Source organism: Orbicella franksi, chromosome 7 (genome assembly GCF_964199315.1).
Source record: "Orbicella franksi chromosome 7, jaOrbFran1.1, whole genome shotgun sequence".
Lineage (NCBI taxonomy): Eukaryota > Metazoa > Cnidaria > Anthozoa > Scleractinia > Merulinidae > Orbicella > Orbicella franksi.
In genome coordinates this window covers 10849636-10874252 of record NC_138151.1, presented here as the reverse complement: position 1 = coordinate 10874252, position 24617 = coordinate 10849636, and the positions used below count along the sequence as shown (strand labels likewise).

At 39.9% G+C, this 24617-nt stretch overlaps 2 protein-coding genes across 2 annotated transcripts in view; one reads left to right on the top strand and one right to left on the bottom strand.

The window, feature by feature from the left end:
- LOC145491660 (ectonucleoside triphosphate diphosphohydrolase 1-like) overlaps window positions 1-20820 on the top strand; it is a 21901-nt gene extending 1081 nt beyond the window's left edge. Inside the window, exon 2 of the mRNA XM_081470885.1 lies at window positions 18805-20820. Within this exon, the coding sequence (XP_081327011.1) occupies window positions 18821-20083 (1263 nt within the window). The 5' untranslated portion in view covers window positions 18805-18820 and the 3' untranslated portion in view covers window positions 20084-20820. The remainder of the gene's footprint in view (window positions 1-18804) is intronic.
- On the bottom strand, window positions 3667-5337 carry LOC145491659 (uncharacterized). The gene has a single exon (XM_081470884.1). The coding sequence runs from the start codon at window positions 5317-5319 to the stop codon at window positions 3682-3684; it is 1638 nt and encodes a 545-aa protein (XP_081327010.1). The 5' UTR covers window positions 5320-5337; the 3' UTR covers window positions 3667-3681.
- Window positions 20821-24617: the final 3797 nt, after the last annotated feature.

Sequence of the window (24617 nt, the reverse complement as noted above, 5' to 3'; positions counted from 1 at the left end):
TACAATCACTCCATATCTTTTTAATCTTTAAAACGTTCTGTAACTTTTGTCTCTACGCTGGGATTTGGTTAGTTTACATCTTACCTTGCCTAGCTGTTGAATCGATTTTCTATAGGAAAAATATCGCACAATACTTCAATTCTTCTTGCGCTTTTATGTTTCTGTTTCGCTCTGTACTCCGCTTTAATTTACATCAGATATTAAAAAGAAAATGGCTACATGAGACTTTTGGTCCTAGAAAATGATCAATTTCGGGAAAAATAGTTAAGTTCGCGAAAGAAAACGCAAGTTCACGGATTCATGTCCTCAGGAAAAGGTTCACTTGAAATTAAAAACTGGCATTGATCTTCTTCGGCATATTACGAAAGTGTTATCGTTAATTGCATTCAGATTCTAGAAGTAAATTTCGGTCATTCGATGACGCAATTCCTCGTGGTTGGCGATTCACGAAATCATTTCGTTAACCGGATTTTTAAATGCCTTGGATAAGAGTTCTTAAAAACAGTTTTGGTCCAATGGCGGTGACAGTCATTTTTAAAATGTCCCTTGCCTTGAATAGTAGTTTCTTTCGAATAAATGAAAATTTTCTTCAGCAACTATCAACCTTAATTGTTTACTTGCCTAGCTAGGTGGCAAAGGTTGCGTAGCTCACTAACCAACCTCGCAAATGTTTTATTCACCGCCTGGCACGGTGAATATGGTTTAAGTCAGGGTGATTTTACTAATTACATCAACTTTTGGTACAGCGCTAAAACACGAAAATACGGATTTGGTTTTAGGTCATTCGAACCTATCCTTGCAGATATAGTGATGACTACACGGACACTTGTCGGTTACAGACCGTTGACTTTGTACCAGAAATTAATTAAACTCAGAATTCATACACGCTCTACCATCTTGTACTTCAAAAGACGTGTTGCTTTTAGTAGTAGGAAAAAAAATTGAAAAAAGAAACGTCTCGTAAGTTGCGCTGGCTGGATTTCAAATCATGTTGTTTCTGAGAAACTGTCAGGTTGTTATGTGAAGTAAAGAATGCTTCACGCATTGAATATACAATGAATTATTTCAACCGCTTCATTGCCACCTGTAAAAGAAACCGTGCTTTTAGCTGCTTTATACCAAAGCCGCAGTACGCAGTAAGCGAACTATTAAGGCATAGAGTAGTAAGTTTCACAACACTCTTGTAAATGTCTCCGTTAGAAAAGTGCTACATGGAGTACCCAGTTAACTGCTACGAAGACAAGAGTGTGTCACACCCTATGTATATAGCACTAATTCTTACACACGCGTGAAGATCGCGTGTAGATCACGTAGAGTGCCGAGCACCCAAAAACGGATGTTGTGATACTTTTATTTTTATGAAAACTTACAAAAGTGTAATAAATTTATTTAGTTCAGTGCCTTAATCATAATCATTGGCAGTTTCTGCCCTGCGTTGGTAATTATTATTTTGGCACGCCAAAATAATTTTCCACACGTGATCACAAGGTTAGAGACCGTTGGCCTAGCGTGTTAGTATTATCGTTGTATAGTCTGTAATAATCAGTTTGTTACTAAATATTGTCCCTGCGCCGGGATTTGGTTATGCTACAACTAACCTCACTTAGCTGTTTAATCGGTTTTCTTTAGGAAAATATGGCACGATATGTGAAACTTCTTGCGCGTTTATTTGAATCTGTCTCCTGTGTACTCCGCTTTTATTTACACAACATAATAAAAAGAAAATGGCTACACCGGACCGTTGCCCTAGAACACGATCAGTTTAGGAAAATCATTTCGCCAAAGAAAACGTAATGGTCATGGATTCATATCCTGGCGAGAAACTGCCCTTTAAATTCGAATTTGGCGTTAATCTTCTTCGACAGTTACAAAGGTGTTATCGTAAATACATTCAGATTCCAGAAATAAATTTCGATCGTTCAATGACACAATTTCTCGTGGTTGGCGATTTACGAAACCATGGCGTTAACGATTTTTTGAATACTTCGCATAGTAGTTCTAGCTTGAAGCCACTTTTGGTCTAATGGCGATGATAGCCATTTTCAAAATTTGCTTCGCTTTGAATCAGATAGTGATTGGTATATGAAAATTTCGCCTAGCAGCTTTCCGCCTTGCTTACTTGCCTAAGTGGGAAAATAAATTAAAAAGTTTGCCTAAGTGGCAATAGTAGCTTGTCTTGAATCATTATTGATGTCTTTCGAGTATATGAAAATTTAATCCAGCAACTATCCGCCTTGCATTGTTGACTTGCCTAAGATGCAAAAGTGCTTAGCTCACTAACCAACCTCTCAAATGTTATATTTTCCGCCAAGGACGATGAATACAGCGTGAGTAAGCGTGATTTTGAAAACTAAGTGCGATTTTGAGATGGCAATACCGCATTATATTGGCAGCTAGGGAGTCGCAAAGCTACGTAGCTCTATACGAGACATTGATAACTACACGGACACGTATCCGTTATATACGGACTGTTGACTTTGTCCCAGAAAAAAAGGCAGAATCTATTCAATGTTTACCTGGTTGTACTAAAGACGTGTTGCTGTTAGTAGTAGAAAAATAAAAACGGACGGAAAAAAAGTTCGTAAGTTTGCGCTGGCTGGACTATAAAGTGTTTTCTTTCTAAGCAACTGCCTGGTTGTTACGTGAAATAAAGAATGCTGCGCACATTAAATATACAATAAAGTACTTCCCCTCCTTTACTGCCACTTGTAAAGAAACCGTGCTTTTAGCAGCTTCATACCTAAGCCGCAGTCAACCTCGTTCCCAGGGTCTCTCATCTTACTGCCCCCTGGGGCGAGCGAAGAGAGACCGTGGTTGGGTCTGGTCACGTGCCTCCCAGAATCTGGGAGATGACAATTAACAATGACGATGTCCGGCGGTAATATTCTGCAAACGCCAAGGAAAACTTATCCATCATCTGATAGCGGAAATCCATGTCGCTGATGGTTGCATGGTTCAGTGAAGGACGTTACATATTGTAAAAATCTCCTCACGAAGGCGAATGAAGAATTACACACCGCAGCCGAGGCTGTGTATGGAAGATGTTTGGCTCATCTTTACCTCAGAATGAAGTGTAGGTCTTGTTACCGGCGATTAAATAATTCTAGAGAATTAAGGGCCTTTTAAATGATCACTGAAAGCCAAAGTCACTTCGAAAGGAGCGAAAGGGTGAAAAGATTTATTGAAATTTCACCGCGCCATCGACGCCCCGAACTTTGCCGAGCGCGAAGGATATAAATACAGCGAACTCGTCGCGGTATACATTTCGCCGTCGTTGCTGATAAAATGGATTTATCTTCGAACGAAACGAGGCTAGAAAAAGAAAAATATAATTTTTATTTTGTCGTTAATAAATTATTGTACGTGACACCAACGGTTCGAGAGAATTGTGCACATTTTCATTTAATTCTCGATCTCTCGACCTTTCTTTGCTTCAAGCGTGTTTCTGAGGGGCATTTTTTGTTAACAATAAAGATTAGCGAAAAAACTGAGCAACGACGTTTCGGTGTCATCCTGGCACCATTTTCAAGTTAAAAAATATTTGTGCGAAAAGTAAACTAATTTATACCAATGGTAGAGGTGCGAAATTGAATAAATTAAGATTAAGATAGCTGTTCAATGTTCATGTTCATTCCAATGAGGTGTCAAACACTGGTAATGAGTTCAGTGTCAGTTCAAAGCCTAAACAAATACTTTTGCACGAATGGAGTCTGACTGTGTGTTAAGGCTCGGTTTCTTCTTGTGAATCCACAACATTTCGTGGATCAAGCAATCAAACTTTCCCTGACATTTCTTTAGGATCTTAAAGTTGTTAGTCAGGTCACCAACTGTATCAACTCGGTGTTCATTTTGAAGGTGTTTTCCGATGGCGGTAAATCGGTGTTCCTCAATGCGCTTGTAAAGATGACGGCTAGTGTAACCGACGTATTCTGCATCACACAGATCACATATATAGTTATAAACAACGCACTGTTGATTGATCAAAGGTGGTTTTGGCTCTTGTACTTTGAGATCATCGCCAATTTTACGGCTTCTGAACACCGGCTGTAGTTCGTGATCAAGTTTATTACTCAAGTCCGAGAGATGTTTCTTTACTATGTCCGCTGATTTCTGTTCTTTAAAAGGCAGGACAATGGGGTAGATATTCTCTGTTGGAGGCGTCGATCTTGTGTCTGGTGACATCACTGAATTAACGAAACGGGTGATGGTGGAGTTCACAAGAGAATCTGAGTACTTGAGGTTAGAAAAGATCAGTTTAAGGCGTTCGCATTCTGTTGAGAGTAGTTCCCATGTTGAGGACAAGCGGTAAGCACGGTTTAACATGGTTTTAACTAAAGATCTTTTATAGCGGTTGTCGACATGACTTTGGTGGTGTAAGAGGAGACCAGTGTTTGTGGGTTTACGGTAAACACTTGTTACCAGCTTGCAGCCCTTCTTGCATATTTCAATGCCGACAAATGGTAGCTTACCGTTAGATACGATCTCCATGGTGAAGGATATGGATGGATGACAGTTGTTCAAAGTCTTCAGAAAGGCTTCTGCGGTTGGTATGTCTTTCATTGTGGCTAGTGTATCATCCACGTAGCGTCTGTAGAAGTCTGGCAACTTGTTCTCGTTTTGTAGCTTTTCTTCGATAGAACAAAGAAAAGTATTGGCCATTAGGGGACCCAAGGGAGAGCCCATCGCTACTCCATCAATTTGTTGGTAGAGTTGACCGTTAAATTGAAATAGCTGGTCCTTTGTTGCTACTGACAACAGTTCAATTAGATCAGCTTTGCTGATGTTTAGATGGTGTGTTTTGTTGAACCAGTTGTCAACAAAAGCTCTATCAGCAAGGATCTCGATGGTTTCTTGTAGTGGGACGTTCGTAAATAGCGAAGAGACATCATAAGATACTAGGATGTCAGATTCGTTGAGGCTCAGATTGCGAATCTCATCAGCGAAGGAAAATGTGTCAGATATTGTGTAGCTGTTGATCGACAGGGGCTTCAGTTTATCGTCGAGCCATCTCGCGAGGGCGAAGTTGTAAGTACTTGTGGCGGATAGAATGGGCCTCATCGCCAGTTTTTCTTTATGAGTCTTTGGCAGACCATAAAGATGGGCGAGTCGTGATCCTTTCGGGCAAACTGAGTCGGCAATCTGTTTTGGGAGAATTTTGCGCACGACAGATTCAAGGTGTTTCTCCTTCTGCAGTAAAGGGTGGTAGTTTTTGGGCGGTCGTCCACGCGTCTTGGGTCTCTCCGAACTTACGGCGGTAAATTTAGCTGTATCGTTGATGGAAGATTCACTCAAAAGGCGAACATATTCTGCCTTATCCATAACAACTACTCCTGTACCTTTATCTTATCCCCTAATGGCCAATACTTTTCTTTGTTCTATCGAAGAAAAGCTACAAAACGAGAACAAGTTGCCAGACTTCTACAGACGCTACGTGGATGATACACTAGCCACAATGAAAGACATACCAACCGCAGAAGCCTTTCTGAAGACTTTGAACAACTGTCATCCATCCATATCCTTCACCATGGAGATCGTATCTAACGGTAAGCTACCATTTGTCGGCATTGAAATATGCAAGAAGGGCTGCAAGCTGGTAACAAGTGTTTACCGTAAACCCACAAACACTGGTCTCCTCTTACACCACCAAAGTCATGTCGACAACCGCTATAAAAGATCTTTAGTTAAAACCATGTTAAACCGTGCTTACCGCTTGTCCTCAACATGGGAACTACTCTCAACAGAATGCGAACGCCTTAAACTGATCTTTTCTAACCTCAAGTACTCAGATTCTCTTGTGAACTCCACCATCACCCGTTTCGTTAATTCAGTGATGTCACCAGACACAAGATCGACGCCTCCAACAGAGAATATCTACCCCATTGTCCTGCCTTTTAAAGAACAGAAATCAGCGGACATAGTAAAGAAACATCTCTCGGACTTGAGTAATAAACTTGATCACGAACTACAGCCGGTGTTCAGAAGCCGTAAAATTGGCGATGATCTCAAAGTACAAGAGCCAAAACCACCTTTGATCAATCAACAGTGCGTTGTTTATAACTATATATGTGATCTGTGTGATGCAGAATACGTCGGTTACACTAGCCGTCATCTTTACAAGCGCATTGAGGAACACCGATTTACCGCCATCGGAAAACACCTTCAAAATGAACACCGAGTTGATACAGTTGGTGACCTGACTAACAACTTTAAGATCCTAAAGAAATGTCAGGGAAAGTTTGATTGCTTGATCCACGAAATGTTGTGGATTCACAAGAAGAAACCGAGCCTTAACACACAGTCAGACTCCATTCGTGCAAAAGTATTTGTTTAGGCTTTGAACTGACACTGAACTCATTACCAGTGTTTGACACCTCATTGGAATGAACATGAACATTGAACAGCTATCTTAATCTTAATTTATTCAATTTCGCACCTCTACCATTGGTATAAATTAGTTTACTTTTCGCACAAATATTTTTTAACTTGAAAATGGTGCCAGGATGACACCGAAACGTCGTTGCTCAGTTTTTTCGCTAATCTTTATTGTTAACTGTATTTCCAAATTTAATCTTATAAGCATTTTTTGTGCCGTGTTATTAGAAGAAATGGAAATTATAGGTAGAGCGGAGTCGTTTGATTATGTTACAGCATATGTTTAGAGGTCGTAGGTCTGCATGGTTTCCGCTGTTAACTGCACGTCGCTTCTCAGAGTTTGACACCTCTGTAATTTGCCATGCCGTGCTCATACTTTATTTAGGTTCGTTTCTATTGCAAGATATGTTTTAAGGCTCTAAGTATTGGCTCTCCAAGGACAAAGATTAAAATATTCCGTGAACATATTGCTTACTTGCATTCTATATTGTGACGCCGCAGGTGACGCCGGGCCCGGCTATTTGATTAGAACTGTTTGCAAGCACAGTGCGTTGCACGAATATCATATTTATCTTCGTCCAGCTTTTCTTCAGAGACTGCCGTAGCTTTACTTTGAGAAAGCTATACGTTTTCTTAGAGACGTTCTTATGTTTTTTGCATCAATTTGATCGAGTGCATTCAAAGGAGAAACAACAATTACTACGGGATGAAATTGCGCTGCTCGACGTCCACTGTTGAAATATGAATGACTTTCCATAAATCCAGTGGGTAAGACGGCAACACTGAAAATCACGACCACTAAATTGCCTCGAGACAGACTTGCTTAACCTTTAGGTAAACGTTGGAACAGATATTATTCGAAATTTCAGCCTGAAAGCTAAGTATTGATAAACGCCGCGGGTAATGTGGCGGTCGCAGCGCGCGACAAAGCTCAACGCGACAAACTGCTGATTACAGAGGACCCCTCCCTGATGTTCTCAATTGTCAAAGTGGCACGTGACCAGACCCAACCAGGATCTCTCTTCGCTCGCTCCAGGGGGCGGTAAGACGAGAGACCCTGGGAACGAGGTTGAGCCGCAGTACGCACCGACAGGCTGAGCCAGGCGTGAAAATCAGCTGAGCCGATTCGAATTTAATCAGCTGTTTCGAATTGATTTAGACGCCGTACTTCACAGGAACTTATAAATTAATTCATTGAATTCGATTCGGCTCATGTGAAGTACGGCGTCTGAACCGGGTCTAAAGCCACTTTTTTTCTTTTTAAATATTTCAGTTTTCCCCCCAAATACCAAAAACATCACCGGCAGAAATTGAGATATCATTGGGCACTATAAGTTATCGATGTTTTCCTTTAAAGAAGTACAGCTTTGAATGAGACACCGCATCCTTGAAAAGCAGCTTTAGTAAAATATAATCGGCTTTTATTCTTACAATATAATATGGTCTTCTTTCTTTAAAAATCGTTCTTTAAACTGTGTTCTGTGTATGGTAATTAGGGTCGGCTGTTTAAATAAGCAGCCAATTTCTTTTTTTCTTTGCTTTTTTTTTTTTTTCTGCTAAGAACTTGTGGGTATTGAGAATAGCATTTGAAATGGCTAAACAACTGTAATGGTACCGCAGAGAAGTTAAAAGATGACAACGAATGGATAATGCTTATCAAGCGAACTGCTGTGCTAGTTATCACTACCGTTAGCAAAAAATCTAAAATCCAAATTTTGCGGAATTCCCAGTATTTTTGAGCTAACTTTGGATAGATTTCCAAAATTTAATTACCTAAAAGATACATTGGTTTCCACACGTACTGAAGTATTAGGTCATTTTGGTGAGCGACCTGTGCACCTTCTGCAAAACCGAGGTGGAAAGCTTGATTCATTTATTTTGGTCCTGCAGTGTAAAGTCGCTTTTTGGCAAGAATTTCAACAGTGGATAACAACAACCATGAAAATGTAACCAGAAGTTTTAGTCCAGCAATAGTATTACGCTTTAAGCCATTTTTCTTCAGTTAGAAGACTCGTTTTCTCTGCCTACTTGCTAGATACTGTGATTATCAGTTGAGTAAGGCGGGACAAAAGTTTGTTCATCATCGTGTGTTGTTGTCACGAGCAACTGGCTCCGGATCCATTGACAACTTGTCGGCCTTTGACGTCATCGGCAGCAAAGCGCGCGAAATTGTAGGCGACGCGACAGGCGACGCACGGCTGTTGATATTGTTGCCAACGGAAACGAGGTAAGTTGCCCGTGACAACACCATAATTTTAAAGCCAAAACTTCGTAACCAAACTTCCCTCGTGCCTTACTCAACTGATAATCGTAGTATTACATTTGGATCTGCAGAACTCAAGAGAAGATTCATAGATTGGAGAATTTGTTAACTTTTCAACATTCGTTTGGTACCTGTCTCGTATGCCTCTTTTCAACCTAATAATAACACTATTCACAAGGCAGTGTGGCTGCTCTATTGTTATAAGTAAATATTATATAAGTAGGAGGGTATTCTAATTTACGCTTTAAAATGCAATTGTAGCGGACTGTAATATCACGTCCAGTATTTAAAGTATTGTGTTGTACTCTAATCAGTAAAGTCATGTCATATAATACAATATAGTGCATTGTATTGTAGCGTAATGCAACGAAATGTAAGTAGTGTAAGTATTGTTTCGTATAAAATAGAGTTAGTATTGCATCTTATTATTAGTAGAATAAGAATCGTGCCGTATTGTAAGCAGAGTAAATATTGCACCGTAATGTAAATAGAGCGTAGTAGTATTGTATCTTATTGTAAGTTGTAAAAAGTTGTGAAAAACAAAATAAATAAATAAATAATAATAATAATAATAATAATAATCACTCTGACATTCCCCAATTTTAGCTGGGGCATATTTAGTCACATGACACATTTAGACCAATCGCGTATGAACGAAAATATTTGATGGATTATAAATACATGTATAACTAATTGTATAAACTTATTTGTGTGTAAAAAATTCCTGGGCCTTCGATTCTCAGGTTGGTAATAGCTAGAGAAAACTGTATTGAAAACTTCAAAAACTAGAATATTAATGCAGTACATTGGCTACTCCAAGTTCACATGACATCTGACAATATAAGCTATTGCCTGCCAAAAGCAAGCAATATGGCAAAATCCAGGACATCAGCGGGTAACACTGATGCATTGTTTTCTAGGAATGTTGACCTCATGAAAAATAAAATAAAATAATTCGTGTCGAGGAAAAGGTTGATGTCATTCATCGTGGTAGATGCAATAATAAAGTGTATTATCGTTTGTCTCACGATGCAGTCACTTGAGATGTAGATCGCGACGTTTCGACTGCTTACTGCTAGTCTTCTTCAGGCGGTAAGGTCGACTGATTGCACGGTATCATTTATATCACAAAGGTCGGCTGTGATTGGTGCATTTCGATCCTCCTACTGTTCCATTGTTCCGCGAGTAGCTGTTCCCTCAGTGGTCCGCTGTTGTACCGTTCTCCTGTTGTTGTGTTTCTTGATCGTGGGCATCCATACTTCAGGAATTTCAATTCCACTATCCCTGTTGATGTTATTAGGGTGAAGTCTTATGTAAATATCTTCCTTGACCCTACGTGTGTACCAGTGAGGATCTCGATCAATGAACTTGACCTCATTCCAGATAGGATAGTGGCCGGTCTCGTGGGTGTGTTCAGAAACGGCGGAGGCCTGAGTACGGGCGAGTCGTACATCCCTGTCGTGTTCTTTGATCCTCTCCTACATAGATCTCCCTGTTTCCCCGATGTAGACTTTGCCGCACTCACAGGGAATCCTGTGGACAACACCACCTTGTTTAGCCGCGTTGACGGTGTCCTTTGGTCGCACTAAGTGTGACCGAAGTGTCGTGTCGGACTTGAAGACGGTGCGAATGCCTTGTTGTTCTAGGCAGCGGCGGAGAGACTCCGAAACTCCTTGGACATAAGGTAAAACGGCGGTGGATTTAAATTCCGCGACGAGCTCTCTTCTTGGGGTTTTTCGTGCCTTTGTGATCTTCTGTACAAAAGAGGAGGGATATCCGTTGGAAACAAGTACAGATGACAGATGTTTCTTCTCTCCAGCGATTACTGATGGTTTGGTCACGAGACGTTTAGCCCGGTCGTACAGACACTTCACAATACCGCGCTTTACTGACTGAGGGTGGTGATCGAAGGCGTCGTACAAGCCGCGCTACAAAAAATGGAGAACGACGCAGGCCTGGCTGACCGCACGACACTTACACCAGTTCAAATCGCGGACTTCTTGGATTTCGTATTAAGATCCACGTACTTCTAGTACAACGGATCGATTTACGAACAACGAGACGGCGCAGCCAAGGGGAGCCCTGTATCAGCGGTTATTGCTAATCTCTACACGGAGATATTTGAAGAACAAGCAATACAGTCCGCACCTTGCAAGCCTAAGATCTGGAAGCGCTACGTACATGATACTTTCACCATCCTGGATCGGGATAGAGTTGACGACTTCCTGCAATACCTAAATAGTCAACAACCATCAATCCGTTTCACCATGGAGATGGAGAATAACACCAAGATCGCCTTTCTCGACACGTTAGTTTATAGAGAACCTGATGGCCGCCTACCACCAGTGTCTACAGGAAACCACCACATACTGATCAGTACTTAGCGTATGATTCACACCACCCTCAATCAGTAAAGCGCGGTATTGTGAAGTGTCTGTACGACCGGGCTAAACGTCTCGTGACCAAACCATCAGTAATCGCTGGAGAGAAGAAACATCTGTCATCTGCACTTGTTTCCAACGGATATCCCTCCTCTTTTGTACAGAAGATCACAAAGGCACGAAAAACCCCAAGAAGAGAGCTCGTCGCGGAATTTAAATCCACCGCCGTTTTACCTTATGTCCAAGGAGTTTCGGAGTCTCTCCGCCGCTGCCTAGAACAACAAGGCATTCGTACCGTCTTCAAGTCCGACACGACACTTCGGTCACACTTAGTGCGACCAAAGGACACCGTCAACCCGGCTAAACAAGGTGGTGTTGTCTACAGGATTCCCTGTGAGTGCGGCAAAGTCTACATCGGGGAAACAGGGAGATCTATGCAGGAGAGGATCAAAGAACACGACAGGGATATACAACTCGCCCGTACTCAGGCCTCCGCCGTTTCTGAACACACCCACGAGACCGGCCACTATCCTATCTGGAATGAGGTCAAGTTCATTGATCGAGATCCTCACTGGTACACGCGTAGGGTCAAGGAAGCTATTCACATAAAACTTCACCCTAATAACATCAACAGGGATAGTGGAATTGAAATTCCTGAAGTATGGATGCCCACGATCAAGAAACACAACAACAGGAGAACGGTACAACAGCGGACACTGAGAGAACAGCTACTCGCGGAACAATGGAACAATAGGAGGATCGAAATGTACCAATCACAGCCGACCTTTGTGATATAGATGATACCGTGCAATCAGTCGACCTTATCGCCTGAAGAAGACTAGCAGTAAGCAGTCGAAACGTTGCGATCTACATCTCAAGTGACTACATCGTGAGACAAACGATAATGCAGTTTAGTAAAATAATTCGTGTTCCAAACGAATAAAAGTGGCGTCAGTGTGCATCTGTTCTGTGATAAAGCACGCTAAAATAGGCCAATCACAATCCTTGTTAGACTTAGGCCAAATTTGATTGGCTAACGAGGCAACAGCTCTCAATCACAAACTGAACTTCACTGAGCTAACCTTTCGGTTTGAAGTGGTTTTCGAGAGAAGAACGATTCCTTCAAAGTTGGCGTTCTAGTTTAATCTTTTAAATAAGGATCTTAAGAGGCTGTCTCTGTAAAAACCGACCGCTGATTTTACCTTGAAAATTCGATTGTTCTCATAAGCTGGGATTTCGAAGCCCTTACCTAGTCAATCACTAAAATGAGTTTTATTTGATTAAAAATTCTAATTGAATTTTTCTAGGATTGATTGAAGATACGTCCGCTCGACACAAGTTGCGTGCCTGCCGAACTGGAAAAATAGCACATATTGCCGGCGCTCTAAAAAAATTAATATTCGCTCAAAAGTCCCATTTTTTTTTTTCGACTATAGATATATCATAGCAGTTTGTTTTACCATGTTGCAATTATAATTCAATATCGTTCCTTCAACGGTTAAAAGAAGATTTTCTACCCGTGATATCGAGTTTTGAACCAAACACGAAAATAGCCCTACTTTGAAGGCACGTTTTAAAAATGTGGCACCTGTTTGAAACTGCTGAACTACATGAATAGAAAGAATAAATGACCTTTAATTTAAGCAATAATAAAATTTGTCTGCCTACTAGGTTTTCAAAACTAACGACCGCTTAAAGTTCAGGAAATTTTGATAATATTCCAGTGAGTAACTAACATACTCGCCTTCGTAAAGTGCTCCGATAAATTCACGTAAATCTCTTACCTGGCTTCAAGATTAAAGTTTCGGTCCTTTGTTGCGATCCTTGAAACCTAGGTAGCATTTAAACTGCCAGCTCTTCTTTCCAGCTGTATGTTTGTATACAAGGTACATTTATACGTTCCTCATCTGTGTCGAGCGTGAAGGTCACCTAATTCGGCAGTTTTAGTGCTACCTAGATTTCAAGGATCGCTACAAAGGACCAAAAATTTAATCTTGAAGGCAGGTAAGAGGTTTACGTGAATTTATCGGAACACTTTACGAAGGCGGGTATGTTAGTTACTCACTGGAATATTATCAAAATTTCCTGAACTTTAAGCGGTCGTTAGTTTGGGTCGGTTTGGGTGGTTGTTCGTCTTGGCGCTCTTTCGGTTTGTTCGCTGTCAGTTGGATCTTCACACAAGGAAATTCAGGGTCTCTGTTTACCAATGAGTCGTCAGGCTAAACAGCTAGTGTTCTGCAAGCAATGATGCGACTTTAGCAAGTAGTCCGTCGTGTTGTAGGGATGCTTTTTTCCCCATAGTTTCTCACGAGCAGGACTGCAGTCTCCATTCTTTCAGCAAATCTCGTCAGTTGCTAATTTATTGATGTTTTGAGGGGTGGTAGTGAAATCTCTTCTTACACTGTTGAAAATGTAGTTAGCTACCGTTTAATTACCCTTGGAAATTGATAGAAAACGAACAATTTCTATTCGCTAAAAGAAATTAGTCAATGAGGATGGTGCATTTCCGATCGTAGGCAAGGTTGTGATTCTTAAATATTTGGACCTCCGCCACTAAATATGTCTAAATAAGTCTGTATTTGAACTAATGGTTGAATTGGCTTCTGGTTGTGACTAAGCAATCTAAATCAGAATTATTTTGCGTTGAGTAAAAAGCCTTTGGCTCTTGATTGGCTTGAGACAAAAAAAAAAAACTCTTAGATTCTACTTTATTTCGCATATTTAACGGCTGGGAAATGAATCACTTGGTGCGTTTGTTTCATTTATCCTAGCAAATGGAAGTAGTGTTCCAAGTTTATAATTTCACTTTTATAATTGAACGTATGTACATTGTGTTACCGGCCGCACAAGGGAGAAGACAAAGTTGTACGCATAAGACACAAAAAGGCAAAACAATATGGCGGACAAAAACGAACCTTGTGCGTTTATTTTTCCCAACATACCTTGCGACAAAATAAATATGCTTCTGGGGGGAGGGAGGGGTGGTGTCAGTTTCTTTATGCCCTCTTATCCTCAACAGGCGATACGAGTAGACCTTTTTTGTTTTATCAATTTTTAGGTTTTTTTTAGCTCAGCAAACAGTCAGTGCTCTCCGGGATTCGCCAGTGCATCAGACCTTGAGTAGAAAACTTACCTTTGGTTAAAATGGATTAGACATTGATGATATAAAATGTCGACAGGCCAACGAGACCGCTCTTGGTCAAGAAAGGAAAACTTTCCCCTTCAAAACTTTGCTCTCACGACTACGTTTATCAAAGAACTCTTAAGAGTCCCTGTCCATAAAAATGGAAAATAACTCGGCAAGGGTCGAAAATTCGATTTCGCTCATATTTTCATGGTAGATAGGCTAGGGCATGACAAAAACTACTGGATAGCTTTTTTGGCAAAATATCCTTTTATTTCAAAGAAATATGCAAATTACCAAATTCCGTTAAAATCGTCATTTGACGCACCATTTTATTAAGCAAGTTTGAGAGCCTCGCATGCAAAACCACATCATTCTTCCGTCTTTAAAACACTCAAATATTTTTGTGCAATGTTTAAATGTGTACTGGGTTGATTTTAGGGGAAGTTGCGTTGTCGTTTTGGGTGCAAAATAATTAAATTTCGAAGACATGTATTTCATTCGCTTAAAAGTACTTCGTGAATATAATTAATTTTCACCATGTGCGAAACCTTCAAATGGATCAAGCTTCTGGTGGTTGAATCGCAGAAGGATGGTCTACAGATTCCTGTAAAAATTTCTTTGGGCAAATGATTGTGAGCGACGCGAGAGCTTTTCAAAGTACGTCAAAAATGCAAACATTTGACCATCCGTCGTCAAATTTCAATTTACGGCTTAGACGTATATTTTAGCATGCGCCACATGACTTGACCTATGTTAAGTTGAAATAGACACAGAGCTGATAATTTCGAAATGTTCTAACCTCATTTGCTGTAAAAAGCAGGTCCAAAGCCGATTTGACGTGTTTCTCTCACCATTCGTCGCACATAAAGCAGAAGTTTGCTTTTGTTTACATAACGTCCGATGTACATCGCCAACTGTCAACTTATTTAACGGTCGAATACCATGAATCTGTGACTCTCTTTCGACACATATGATCACCACTGCATCTAAGTCAAAAACGGCTAAGTCATTTGTAGATAGTTGCTTGCTTTGCACTACACCAAACTATTACGTTTGATCATCATGGTTTGATGGCTTGATGGCTTGAATCCTTGCTTGCAGCGGTTCCTTGTTCGTCACGCAATGCTGTCATCCCATTTTAGGGGGTAGGGGTAGGACAATTTCTATCCTAATACGTAAGGCTCTGTAAGGCTTGGAATCACTGGAAGCATACAATCGTGTTGAGTAGGAAGAGATTGAATTAAGAAATGAAAAGAATGAATAGTTTACCATTGCCCCTGTTGTTATCTTTTACTCGACCACCACTACCTACATGCCCTGCGTAATACTGTAAAGCTAAACTCATACCTAGGTCTTTTCGCGCTATGCAATTATTTTTGGTTTATACATGTAATACAGTGGGCTACCCTCGGGGAAATGGGTGGTGACCGCTTAATGGGGCTAGCCGCTTAAATAGAGGTTGGTGTACCTTGAATATTTAATTTTTCACTGTCGGGCTATAAATTTCTTGGCGAACATGGAGTCAACTCAAGACAATCATGATAGACGTGTGTTTGAATTATCACTCGTCATGCACTTCACTTTCAGACTCTTATCTGCCATCGCCCTTTCCAAAACAAAGTTCTTAAATTTTGGGTGGCCTCTTAATAGGGGTAAGGACAATAATGAAACCCTTATCGGAATGACCAAATGGTGGCCGCAGAGGTAAACGGTCAATACGTGTTTTATTTACAATATTTTACTGACGATAATTTTGGACTGTATTGACAACAGTCCACTATTTTCTGTTACATAACAATGCCTCGCCACCAAGCAAACAAAATACGCCAAATAAAATGGCATGGCCAGGACTATTTACTCACGTAATTGCTAATTAAATTTAGTCTGTTTTTCTCACGAATTAGACACGTTGTGATTTCCTATTTCTATTTCAGGTAGTTCTTGCTTCATTGATCTATAATTTGTTTATGGCGATTTTCTTAAAATTCTAGTGAGTACAGGCACTAGCTTTATCAGCTGCTGTCTGAAACGTCAGAACGTACAACAAAGATGATTTGGACCGACGCCACGTACACTATAGAGCACGATTATATAAATATACACATATTATTGTATATATGAACAAACAGATGAACAATGATTAAATTGTTTCGCTTATCCTGAGAGTACTCTATACAAAATAGATTATAATGTGCAGCGTATGCCGTGACAGCATTGCGTGACGAACAAATAACGGCTGTGAGATTGTGTTGCGCCGACACGCTTATCAACAATGGTCAGCAATCGATCAAACGCAATATTTTGGCGAAGCGTAAAGCAAGCAACTATCTACAAATGACTCAGCCGTTTTAGACTTAGATGCAGTGATGTTCATAAGCGCAAAAAGATGGTCAAAAATTAAATATTCAAGGTACACCAACCTCTATTTAAGCGGCTAGCCCCATTAAGCGGTCACCACCCATTTCCCCGAGGGTAGCCCACTGTATTACATGTATAAACCAAAAATAATTGCATAGCGCGAAAAGACCTAGGTATGAGTTTAGCTTTACAGTATTACGCAGGGCATGTAGGTAGTGGTGGTCGAGTAAAAGATAACAACAGGGGCAATGGTAAACTATTCATTCTTTTCATTTCTTAATTCAATCTCTTCCTACTCAACACGATTGTATGCTTCCAGTGATTCCAAGCCTTACAGAGCCTTACGTATTAGGATAGAAATTGTCCTACCCCTACCCCCTAAAATGGGATGACAGCATTGCGTGACGAACAAGGAACCGCTGCAAGCAAGGATTCAAGCCATCAAGCCATCAAACCATGATGATCAAACGTAATAGTTTGGTGTAGTGCAAAGCAAGCAACTATCTACAAATGACTTAGCCGTTTTTGACTTAGATGCAGTGGTGATCATATGTGTCGAAAGAGAGTCACAGATTCATGGTATTCGACCGTTAAATAAGTTGACAGTTGGCGATGTACATCGGACGTTATGTAAACAAAAGCAAACTTCTGCTTTATGTGCGACGAATGGTGAGAGAAACACGTCAAATCGGCTTTGGACCTGCTTTTTACAGCAAATGAGGTTAGAACATTTCGAAATTATCAGCTCTGTGTCTATTTCAACTTAACATAGGTCAAGTCATGTGGCGCATGCTAAAATATACGTCTAAGCCGTAAATTGAAATTTGACGACGGATGGTCAAATGTTTGCATTTTTGACGTACTTTGAAAAGCTCTCGCGTCGCTCACAATCATTTGCCCAAAGAAATTTTTACAGGAATCTGTAGACCATCCTTCTGCGATTCAACCACCAGAAGCTTGATCCATTTGAAGGTTTCGCACATGGTGAAAATTAATTATATTCACGAAGTACTTTTAAGTGAATGAAATACATGTCTTCGAAATTTAATTATTTTGCACCCAAAACGACAACGCAACTTTCCCTAAAATCAACCCAGTACACATTTAAACATTGCACAAAAATATTTGAGTGTTTTAAAGACGGAAGAATGATGCGGTTTTGCATGCGAGGCTCTCAAACTTGCTTAATAAAATGGTGCGTCAAATGACGATTTTAACGGAATTTGGTAATTGCATATTTCTTTGAAATAAAAGGATATTTTGCCAAAAAAGCTATCCAGTAGTTTTTGTCATGCCCTAGCCTATCTACCATAAGAATATGAGCGAAATCGAATTTTCGACCCTTGCCGCGAAATTAAGAATTTGTCTGATTTTTACAGGCAGGCACTCTTAATTGAAAAACAATTTCTATTACTTTAAAGCAAGATGCAAAGTTGCCTTGAGTTTCAAACCCTCTGGCTTCTTTTAATTCTTATATCTTTCCTTTCAACGTAAAGGCGTCTATTTTGTGAACTACAGCAAGGCTGTCCTTATTCGTTAGTTGTCCACCCACACATGGCACAATTCCCACGCAATTTCAGCAAAGATACAACGTGACCTCATCTGTTGCTTCATAGGACAAACAAGTTGACAAATAATTAAGTCGAATTAATAAGATGACTTGTTTTATCACACGTAGTTGTTGTGTTGTTTCAGTCTTTAGTCAGAGCTTGACGGAAGACTCGGCTAATGCGTGAGTAATGCATCCTAAGGTCTTGTTTTTGTTGCTTCTTTGTTTAACATCTCACGTAATCTTCTCTAATAGTAACATATCTGAGTCTTATTTGAACTGGGTAGACCTCGTTCTCAAACATACTGAATGTAATACTTTCAGTATTGCAATGGAAGCTTCAAATGACTGAGATTAAACTCTAGTTTTTCTTACACAGTGAAAAGCGTAAAAGCAGTCAAAGTAGTCATGAAAATTTCATTCACTAAAGAGAACAGCGCCTTCCGCAAGTGGTTTTCGAGTTAAAAGCTCACCAGCACCTCTCTTCCAAATACTTCGTTTGCCATAAGCAGCACGACACAAAAATTGAAATCATGTTTTGATTGACGCCTGACTTTGTCAATATCGCCGCCCTATAGTACCTAAAAAGAAAGAAAAAACGCTTTCAATTCCAAGGACAAATTTCTGAAAGGGGTCGTTTGTTAAGTTTTTGTAGAAGCAAATTCTGCATATCATCTCAATTTCAAAAACACCAACCTAAGTTTGTCTGGAATATTTATAGTGACCACCACTGTTATTTAATTTTTCTTGCCAGGTGATTTGAAAGAAGAATGAAAACATTTTTGGAGCAAGTGGTCTTGTGCCTCGTCTGTTTCACTTGTGCCACTCAATCCCTTCCAGTAAGTCGTGATGCTGTCCACACAGAGTACGCCATTCTGTTTGATGCAGGATCGAGTGGCACTCGCTTGAGGATCCACCAGTTTTTGGCCAGCGGACATTCCTTGCAGCCATCAGACGTCCGAGAGCTTAGTTCCTCACCTGACAAGGCAGAACCCGGAATTTCAGACCTTGCTGATGACCCTTCCCGAGTTGAAGAATACATGACGCCCCTACTGGAATCTGCCAAGAAGACCATCCCAGAAGACAAGCAGGCATCTACACCCATATTTTTGTTTGCGACAGCAGGAATGAGATTGGTTCCTCAAGACCAGGCAGACGCTATCTTAAATGAAGTTAGAAAACTGTTTAATGACAAAGACAAATGTCCATTTATGTTTCAGGATGATAACGACGCTAGAATTATTACGGGCAAAACCGAGGGGATTTATGCTTGGGTTACTATTAATTTTCTGGTGGGTGCATACCGCTCGAAAGGTCTTACCTATGGTAGTTTAGATTTGGGAGGGGCGTCCCAGCAAAATGCTTGGAAATTTAATAGCAGCCACCCTGATGTCGTGGTCGTAGACTTTTCAGGGAAAAAATACAAAGTTTTTGTTCGTAGTTATCTGGGTTTTGGGCAGGATCAAGCTCGAGAACGTTATCTGGGAGTCATTGCTCAAAAAGAGAATTGTGTTAAGAATTCCGAGTGTGTCGTGAAAAGTCCTTGCCATAATAAAGGATTTAAGGAATCCCTTAAATTTGATGGTCAGGAAAGGGTATTTGAAGGGACAGCTGACGTTGAAAACTGTAGAAAAATAATCCGCGAAGTGTTTTTCTGCCACTCGCCAAATGTGCTAAAATGTCCTTTCTATGATCAACCAAAACTGAAAGGAAGATTTTACGGGTTTTCCTCATTTTACTACATTTTGACAGGAATAGACGCGGTTTGTTCTGACTGTGAAAACAACAAAGTCACACGAAGGAAAGTTGATTTGTACTCTAAGTCGTTTTGTGAAAAAGATTACGACGACCTGGAGAAAAACCCTTATGCTAAAAACCATTGCTTTGGAGGGAATTTTATCTACGAGTTGTTAACTGAAGGGTATAGACTTGGCCCATATAAGGAAATAAGGGTGACTAATTCACTCAACGGTTTTAAGTTGGGTTGGACCCTGGGTGCGGTTCTGAAAAACACAGATATAATGAAAGAATAAACCAACTGCACCCTAATTCTAAGGTTTGCGTCCAATAAAGGTTTAATCAAGGGGACCTAATAATCAATCAGTTACTCAGGGTATCTTTGTGGTTATCTAGGGACAAATAAACTTGAGATAGTTAATAAAGCTTGCTTTTACTGGCTCAGGGCCTCAACATGTTAGTTTTAATGGTTTGTATGGAACTTAATCAAAACTCAAATCTGGGACCTCTTGTTAGTTGTAAAAAGCGCAGTGGTTAGCGGGAGATCGGCTCGAGAGATCTGGCAAGAATGCACAGGCTGAAATACTTGGCTTGTGTTTTGGGTCAGACCGTTTCCTCCTACAGTGCCTTTTCCTACCCAGGAATATACAATTGTTTAAACAGTACTTGAGATAAATTGGGATGTCATAAGGACGTGCGACCCATTTGTTTTACGCCAAAGAAAGCATTGAGCTTCGCATAACTCTCCCAATCATTGCGAAATTCTGGCTCGGTTGTTTCATAGTATCTAATATTGTAACTTCGTGGTGACCTTTTCTTAATCACAGGGTGAGTTTCAGCTGTCGCTATTTCTAAGGAAATGATTTCTTTTATCAAGGCAATTATCGTAAGATGAAAGAATAACGAAGTATTTATTTTAGACTATGAAACAATCGCACTTCTCCGGAAAAACTGCATGCTAACATATATTCGGTATATTATTAAATCCTGGTTTTCCTCGATATTTTCAACACCTTCAAAGTTCTTTGTTCTCAATCCCTTTCCTAAAGGCCTTAAATGAGTGCCTTTCTCACCCTAAAACTTAACTTTCTTTTGGTATCTAGTTGGAAAGAGGACTTCTTGATGTACGTCCGTTTACATAACCGTTTAAGGAGCAAGTAAAAGTAAACACAATTAAACTAATCTACGATTCATTTGTCCCTAAGCTCAGGAACAGCTGAAACAACCTGCTGCCGCCACAGAAACAAAGAAATTTTTCGACTGAATTTGAAAGTCCATATAAACTACTTTTAGTTTAAAACCCCGCACAAACTCTTATAGTATACCCATTGCTCACCTGTGAGCTAAGGAATCATTAAACACGATCGAGTAATTGTGTTCAGACATGATCCAGCGATAAATTGCAATCGTAGTATAATGTGTTAATATCAGTACTTAGCATCTTAGCCTTAAAAATAAATACAAATAGGTTATAGGTTGAAATTTGTTTCAACTTGTACTATTTCCGAATTGTCCACCCAACCATTCCTTGCTTTTCAGTCGCCCGAACGATTTGTTGAGATGGTGCGTTACCTTACACTCAAAGAAGATCATTACTCAAGAATAACGAATATGTTTGACAAACGAGTTTAAAAAAATCAACAACTGAATACTAATATAATCAGCTAGAAATAGTGACACTGAAGAAGGGCTATGCCCGAAACGTTTGTAATTTTTCATAAGATTGCACTTTGACATTTTTCCACGTTGTCAGTTTTCAATTTTTATTTCCTTTTGAACGTTTATAGAAATAGTGAATCCCGCCCAACCATTGCCTAAGACACTGGACAACCAACAAGATTGCAAAATTGAACCTCCAATTCGCTTTCTCTTATGGTTCAAAATAAAACATTTGGAGAGTAAATGTTCGATGAAAATGATTTTGAAAGCTTTACGAAGTTCCAGAAGGCCAAGGTGGTTGCAACAGTTTGCACGTTACGTAATTACTGTCTAATTACTGTCTAAGAGCTAGACTTTCAAAAATAGTGTCACGTTGCACACTAACTACATAAAGGTCCTTCACCAGGAGCCGTTCTTCGAAGAGTATCACTTCACTTATTGTCATTACATTTTAGCATTGCTACCAGGATCATTTAGAATTAAAATGATGGAAGGATTAATATCATTATTATTTTCCTAGTCTAGTTCAGTGTATGTTTGTGGGAATACATTTCTGCTCCATAGCTGATGCATTATCATTTTAAGTGTTTCGTGAGACTGAAGTGTAAAAAGAAGAAGAAGTGTAAAATAGTAAAAGCTTATTACGAGACTTTGTAATCAGACTACACTTGTAACAGCTGTGGACCTACGTCATTTCAACACGTACAAATCAAAATAAATATTGATATTTGTTTCTCAGCAAATTCCAACGCCTATGTTTATTAAGGCCGATGATCTGAATGCATGCCCCGTGTACATTACGCCGGAGGAATTTGAAAACGGAGGTTTCAAGTTCCTCTGGCGTAGTGTGGACACTGCCTCAGCTGCTTACTTGCTCAAAGTGAAATCGATTCTCTTTCTGTGCAAGTGACGGGATCATGCTGCAGTTTGCTCTTCAATTATTTATCACTTTCTCGTTTTTAACACGCATTCATATAAACCACTAACAACTTTTACTTGTACCCAATAAATACTGGATATACTTCACCAGAAAATGAAAAATTAAAGGAAAAAAGAGAAGGCAACCATTCATAGGATAACAAGATAATTGTGCACTACACTGAAGAAGGTTAGGAAGGTTTCCTTTATTCCTTAAAAGGAAAGCTTTCATTATTTCACCTGGGATTTTCCCAGCGAATGCAAGCAGCTTCTTTTAAAATGAACTGCAGTTTATGCGGAGCAGATCGAACTGGTGACCGATTTCCGAAGCAACGAGCGCAAGCTTTAAGAGGGGTCCGGGCCATTCCCTAAACCCCCCGGAATTATTGCTCTCTAGGGTCTCCTTTCCTGGGTTTCCGAGTCATTCTGAAAAAACTGAGCGAAACATACTGTGACTACGAATATTGCAAATACTGTGATACTGTGAAAACGGTACACATTTCTTGTTATGGAAAATGAGGTCGCCTCAAATTAAACATACACACGAGAAATAATTTGTGTCAACAAATACATTGGCAAAATGTTGCAAAACATAATATGTATATCCCAAGTTATTATCATAGCAACAGATTTGAAATAAAATTTCTGCTCAGTTTGTACCACGATTTTGAATAAAAACTGGTAGAAAAATTAAGAGTCAGAACAAATAAATGAAAATTTGGAGAAGGTTTTAGGTAGAGTTAGTTCGTGTTCTGACCATTCAAGCTCTTTGACGTTTTATCGCACTGACCCCTTCCCTCATGAATTCCCACAGCACCCTCTCCTCCCTCAAGGTTCAAGTCAACCATTGAGAAATTTTCAAACGCACTCCCACTGGTCTATATCACCTACATCAAGTGGCTGAAAAATTGATAGACGATCCAACTGTAACTGTGATACAGACCTTGGCCGCTAAGAAGCCTGGACCCGTTTAATTAATAAAGGTTTAGGTATCATTGATAAAGTTACTTGCTCCTTGACACGTAACTGCAGTGTAGCTTGTTCGGCTTCAGATAGAACCCGAGTGAAGGCCTCAGCTTCTGAGTAAGTAATGCTTTACACCCACATTGCTTTTGTAGCTTCTCTGTTTCAAATGCAACGACTTTCGTTCAGCTTTAGATTCAACAACCTTTCAAAATTACTTTTAGAAGGACGAAACTATCTCCGGCCAGGAGTTCGCGCGGCCATTTTTTTTCTCGTCGTTTTCTTTCGCGTCACCCTCGTACGACTAAGCGAAAGAGGGACTTCTCTTAGTCTATTTTGTTCAGGTAAATGAAATTTTCATGACTAATGCTTGTGCTTTTCACTGCTGGTTTAATTTAGTGCAGCCCGGTTTCCGATCAGTCTTTTACCGCTAAATGTTTTAAATGATTGAAAAAGCTACGTAAATTGGATTAATTTCATAGCTTTGGCTATGACTTGAAAGCGCCTTGCTAGAAAGCGCGCGCTAAAAGCCACAATTTTTCCTATGGGTAGCTATAGAAACATGGAATATAAAGAAGAACGCTACGGCTCCTTTTTCTACAGCATTGCTTGATCTCAGAAACCACACTAGAAGACACTATAGAAAGTTTATTTTGTTTATTATTGGACGAAAATTATTTTCTGTGTTTGTCTCGAGTGCGGTATTTTGCAATTAAAAAGAAATAGCAGTAAACTGATGGCTTTCTACTTAGTATCATGGTACTCTAATCTGTTCCTAGCAGGCGATTTCAGTTTTTCCTAATCGAAGACCAACGGAACTACGTCAGTATGACGAAAGAAAATTGTATTAATTATTTCAGTTCTATTTTGTTACTCCGCTTTTTCTGTTTTAAAGTTAGAAAATCAAAGTAGACGGCTCTTTCTCTTGAGCGATCAATTGCCAGATGTTTTTTCACTTCATTAACCACAGCTAGTACCTCTTTCTGCAATCAGCCGTAAAAAGTTGTTGTAAGACCATAATTGTTAAAGTTCGACGTTAAATGTCATAGATCGTCACAGATAAAGAACTACGCTCCACCAATCACTCGAGTTATTATGCAAACTGTCCGAACTGTTTAGTTATGATACAAAGTCAAACATTCGAAGAGTAACTCACTATCCAAAAGCTTTTAAGCTTTTAAAGCGGAGATCCATCAAACTGAACATGTTGTCGTAGTTTCATGCGCCACGTGTCTCCACACAAACGACCAAACATATGAATGAGACCGTCTCTATTAACAGCGGTCGCAG